This window comes from Sceloporus occidentalis, unplaced genomic scaffold (assembly GCF_023333645.1).
Source record: "Sceloporus occidentalis isolate IW3139 unplaced genomic scaffold, rSceOcc1.0.p SCAF_1, whole genome shotgun sequence".
Taxonomy (NCBI): Eukaryota; Metazoa; Chordata; class Lepidosauria; order Squamata; family Phrynosomatidae; genus Sceloporus; species Sceloporus occidentalis.
Window position 1 is genome coordinate 57,937,858 of NW_028316981.1, and position 5,732 is coordinate 57,943,589.

Sequence of the window (5,732 nt, forward strand, 5' to 3'; positions counted from 1 at the left end):
TCTCTTATATTCAACTTGTTTTTATATCTTTCTTCAAATATACAATAAGTTTAATATTGAAACCACAGTATTTTTTCTTACGTTAGTAAATTAAATACAAAAAATAGTATTATTGCTTTCCCCTGGTCATCAAAATTGTTTTTCATAAATATAATCAGATGTATTATTTGCTCAGTTGATTTAAAGGGAAATTGGTGTTCAAAATATAGGAATACTAGACAGCATTCACAGTACTAGTAATATTTGCACAGCATATTACCATAGCAGCCCATAATTTATTTTAAGGTCTCATTTTATGAAAACATTAATCTGAATTTCCATCTAACACTATCTAGGCTTCAGTGGTTGAGACTCTTTTCCTGTCATTTGTCCATACATATCAGTTTCCTCCATTTAATTGAGCTCCCTTCCAACATTAAAGCACACACAGAACTCTCTTTTTGAACAATTATTTTAATTTATTATGAAAGTCAAAACTGTGACAGCTAAACTAAATGGATGTCCCAACTTTCTCTCTTCTATTCCTTTCTCCAGTCATATCCTCCCATTTCCTTCTTATTTCTAGACTTCTTTTTCCCCCAGATTATTGTGTATTGCATTATTTTGCACAAATGTCTGTTCCATTGCTATGCATGTTATTATAAGATTATGTGTCTTTATTTCTCTTACCAGAGGACTTCTTAGTGAACAACACCCTAAAATACTCTTTGACACAATGCCAATTATTTGGATAAAACCGAGTAAGTACATTCTTGGCAAATGATTTACTAAAAAGGTTCCTTTTTTCCCCTTATACAATATGCAGATTTCATTCATCTTAGATGACAAATTATATCTCCCTGTCTATGTAACATTTACTTAAACTTTGCTAGCCAGTACTTTTCACCTTAATATTGGATACTGGAAATTTGATACTGAAAACTTTACTAGCCAGTACTTTTCAACTTAATATTTGATACTAGAAATGTATCAAATTTATACTTTTTCTCTTCTAGCATTTGCTTGTCTCCACTACAAAGTAATTTGCTTTCCTGCCCTGGTTGGTTGGGAGAAAGAGACATGCTCTGGGTACCATTAATATTATTAAGAGTTCTGGAGGTCAGATTAGTTACTACCACCAGGAGGGCCTTCTCTATCTCGGCCCCCAATCTCTGGAACTCGCTTCCCGATGAGCTCCGCTCGGGCACCTCACTGAACCAATTTAAGAAGGGGTTAAAAACACACCTCTTCGAGCAGGCATACCCCTGACTCCTGACTCCCGATGTGCTCCCCCCCCCTCGTCAGCACTGTTGAGCTGGCACGAGATGTAGTTTTATTGCTGTAGTTGGTGTTCTGATGTTTTATATGATGTTTTGTATTTTGATGGTTTTAGGTTGTATTTGTATTTGCACATGTTGTTAACCTCTTTGATTTTTAGAAAAGCGGTATATAAATAATTTTATTTTTTATTTATTTATTATTACCTATGTGTTGACCTTATTGAGGTCCTGCAAGTGTTGCATGCAGGTCTGCTCACATAAGGAGCACCTCTTATATATTTTTTTGAACTAGGTTGGCAAAAGCCTCTAGTATGCCCTTAGTAGCAGAGGCAAAAGGCCAAGAAACAGTCCCATGTGAAATAATCTGTTGCTGGTCTACATTTTAGGGTACATCTGCATTTTAGAAATAATGCAGTTTAGCATCACTTTAACTGCCATGGCTCCCTCCTACATAATCCTGGGATTTGTAGTTTTGTGAGGCACCAACACTCTTTGGCAGAGAAGGCTGAAGGCCTTGTAAACCAACAGATCCCAGGATTCCATAGATTGGAGCTACAGCACTTAATGTGCTGTCAAACTACATTATTTCTACAGTGTAGTTTCACCCTTTGTCTTCAAATAGGAGAGTTAACACTCATTTATATAAGGGTGAATTCTACATACTTGGAATGTTAAATGCCAACATGCTATTTATGACACAAAACCCCTTTCACAAGCTTAGGATGGTGCCCAGTTCATGGACAGAAGGAATCATAGACCATAGAGTTGGAAGAGACCACAAGGGCCATTCAGTCCAACCCCAGGGCAGAAACTCACAATCAAAGCATCCCTGACAGTGACAGATGGCCATCCAGCCTCTGTTTAAAGACCTCCAAAGAAGGAGACCCCACCATTCTCCGAGGGAGTGTGTTCCACTGTCGAACAGCCCTGTCAGGAAGTTCCTCCTAATGTTGAGGTGGAATCTCTATACCTGTAGCTTGCGTCCATTGTTCCGTGTTCTAGTCTCTGGAGCAGCAGGAAAAAAGTTTGCTCATACCCAGCTTCCTAAATCTTTCCTTATAAGGCATGGTTTCCAGATCCTTCACCATTTTGGTGGGCCCTCCTTTGGACATACTTGTCAACATCCTTTTTGAATTGTAATGCCCAGAACTGGAGTTTGTCCCAGTTATCCACACTCCAGCCCAGGACCTTTCATTCAAAGACCAGAGAGAAAATATCAAGAAGTAACCTGACCACAGTAGTTCATGCACTAGTAATGTCTCAACTAGACTACTGCAATGCAATACATGTGGAACTGCTCTTGAAGACAACTAGGGGCCAAAGCAGATGGCTGCAAGGAGCAATCTCAGGCTGCTCCAGCCACGATTGCTCTGGGACCATGGACACCACAGTGCCCAACAGGCTGCTTTGCCAGCAGGTTTGGGCTTTAGGCAGCCTCGGAACAGCTTCCAGCCACTTCGGGGGCATGTGTCACCTAAATGCCATGCCCCAAAGTGGCTCTATTTGGCCTGTTTGTTTCGGGCCTAGGAGGTTATATCTAGTGCAAAATGCAGCAGTTAGATTACTTAGAGGACTAATGGTCCAAAACAGACTGAAAAAATAATCCATTCTGAGACCACTTGAACTGCCCTGGCTCAATGCTACAGAATTCTGGGAACTATAGTTTTGGGAGACATTTAGCCTTCTCTGTCAAAGAGCTCTGGTGCCACAATCAACTACAATTCCCAGGATTCTCTAGCACTGAGCCAGGGCAGTTAAAGCCACTTGAAGGCTATTTGAGAAGGCCCTAGGACTGTTTTAGATCTGAAGTAGCCTTTGTAAAAACCCAAATGTGATTCTTGCTCTAAAGACTAACTATGATGTGTTAACATTTTGTTAGCTCTTCAAATAAAATTGAACATTTAATTGTATTTAATTTAAATTAATCTAATTTAATTTAAATTAGATTTGAATTAAATTAAACTGAAAAAGATTAATTCATTAAGAGATTTCTGAATAAAAAAGAAAGCACAGTTTATATAGCATTCTAAAAATGGTGTTCTGGGTTTTTTTTAACCTTACAGCATAATAATTTTTTTATTTTTCTTTTAAAGCAAAAAAATCAGACATAAAGAAAACAAATGCCTACATGTGTCCACTCTACAAGACAAGTGAACGTAAAGGAACACTTTCAACAACTGGGCATTCTACTAATTTTGTCATTGCACTAATGCTGTTAACTGATAAACCAGTCCAGCATTGGATTAAGAGAGGGGTGGCTTTGCTTTGTCAACTGGATGACTAATTTTGTAAAGTTCAGGATCAAATACTTACTAAACTGAATGTATATGTTTGTTCTCTTTTTCTGTTTTCCTTAAGCAAGCAGCTATTTTACAGATGTATTTAGGTCATATAGAGATTATATTTTGTATTGAATAAATGTTACTTCCTTGTAAAAATATTGGTTTGTCTTTCTCTTCTTTTATAGTGGGCTTGACTTACCCTATGGTCAAGTTGCAGTCTGGGGTAGTTGCGACACTGAGTGGCCTCCTCCATGGCCACTATCAGCTTCCTCCTTGCCAGGAGGCAATACAGGCCTCCCCTGGAAGAAAGTAGGAAATTCAGCCAATGTGGTTCAAACATGGTTTGAATCTTATTGGCTAAAGGGCCCTGGCTGGAGAAAGCCTGCAGTCTCCACTCTGGTCAGACAGCAGGCTATTTAGTCAGCTGTCCCCCGCTTCCAAGGTGGGTGAGCAGCAAGTGAATTTTCAATTTGGTAAGCACCTTCACAGTAATCAAGTTTTCACTTGATGATTACTGTCATATATCTCATTGACTTTGTCACAACTTGGGGATGGGTTGACTTGGGACCTGGATCCAGGACTTCTTGTTGGGTGCCTTGTCAAGGGTAATTTTCAGAGGTCCTCTTATGGGATGGAGTGTATGGAGGGAGAAATGGAGATGTTCAGTCATGGGCCGAGGTGTTTACAGCAAACCCCAGGGAAGCAGGGGATCTTGCTGGGGGAGACACTCCAACTATGGCTGGTGGGTCAGCTCACTGACCAACAGGTGGGTTGATCAGTGCTTGGATCTGGATCCCATGTGCTCGTCAACTCATCTGCAGCTGTGATCAGTAAATAATTGTGGCTTTTTCTTCCAAAATGTCTATGTGTGTGTTGTTTTTGCAGAGTGGGACTCACCCATGAAATAAGATAGTTGTTGTTTAAATGAGTAATTCTCATCTTCCTACTGCTTCTTCCTCTCAGCTCTCACTTTTGTACACAGTTAATTGTTAACACCTTGCCTTCACATCCAGTCACATATGGGCCAGTATAAAGACAAAAACAAAAAAGCATTTAGAAATATCATTGGCTGGGCGCAGATCAGAGGTAAAGGGGAATTGCCCTCTGTGCAGTAGCCTACCCCTGGTATGGACAAACTCTTTGAGAAGAATGCTGCTAAATATCTAGCCTGAGAAGGTGGGGAAATTATGAACAATGAAGAGTTTTGTGGCTTTTTTTGTTTTACATATAAGTCAGTAATGTGAACTAGGTTAGGACAATATAATGGTGCAAAACTGGTTAAGCTCACTCTGGTATAGCAGTTCAGAAAGCTGAATAATAATAATAATAATAATAATAATAATAATAATAATAATAATAGGATTTATTTAAATGCCGCCCAATCACTGGGAATCCAGGTGGCTTACTACAGAGGGGATAATAATTAGACAGTTCCCTGCCCTCAGGCTTAAAATCTAAAAAGACACAACACAAAAGGAGAAGGGAATGGTGGGGGGGAGGGGATCAGGTTCAGCATTCTTCTCTCCCCCTGAGGCCTGGACCAAGGCAGATGGACTGGAGGGATGGCTCTTTTTCTTAATCAAGGCCGGGCCTGATGGCGTTGGGCCTGTCCTTTCACTCCCTCTAAGGCCAGAAGATAAATAAACGTGGACGTCCGTTTTTGAAAATTTAAATTTAAAATAGTTTGTGTCATCCAGCTAAAGGTAAGCAAACGTACACACAGGCATAATTATTTCAGTGGTCGAGATAAGGACATGTTTTATTCACTCCCATTCAGTTCATTGGAAAATGGTCTTCGCTGTTTTCCAAATTTACAGAAGGTATAGATACAATCTGAAACTTTTAGTGTAATTTATTGGCTCTTAAAAATCTTTTAATTTATTAATCATTGAAACTGCTTTGTTGAAAATTACATTTAGGCATATTCTGACAGAGTAAACAAATCCATTTTCCTTGCAGTTCTTGAAATGTGCATGCTCACCTAACTGCATCTAAGATATTCTGGTAAAAAATGTCTGGCCATTTGATCTTTTTCTATTCACACACCAGGCTCATGTCTCTTCTGCTAACCCTCATATAATCTTCATGGAGAAACTTGTGGACATGACAGAGTGTCTTATGCACTGGTATTTATAGTAAGTTATTCATGGATATGGACTATGCAAGAGGCACAGATCATTTTTCAATACAT

General features: G+C 39.3%; 1 protein-coding gene across 1 annotated transcript in view; it reads left to right on the forward strand.

Annotated features, from left to right (window-relative positions):
• Window positions 1-3,650, forward strand: part of DNAH12 (dynein axonemal heavy chain 12) — a 149,404-nt gene extending 145,754 nt beyond the window's left edge. The window contains exons 73-74 of the mRNA XM_089522232.1: window positions 673-740; window positions 3,353-3,650. Coding sequence (XP_089378358.1) covers window positions 673-740; window positions 3,353-3,543 — 259 coding nt within the window. The 3' untranslated portion in view covers window positions 3,544-3,650. The remainder of the gene's footprint in view (window positions 1-672; window positions 741-3,352) is intronic.
• Window positions 3,651-5,732: the final 2,082 nt, after the last annotated feature.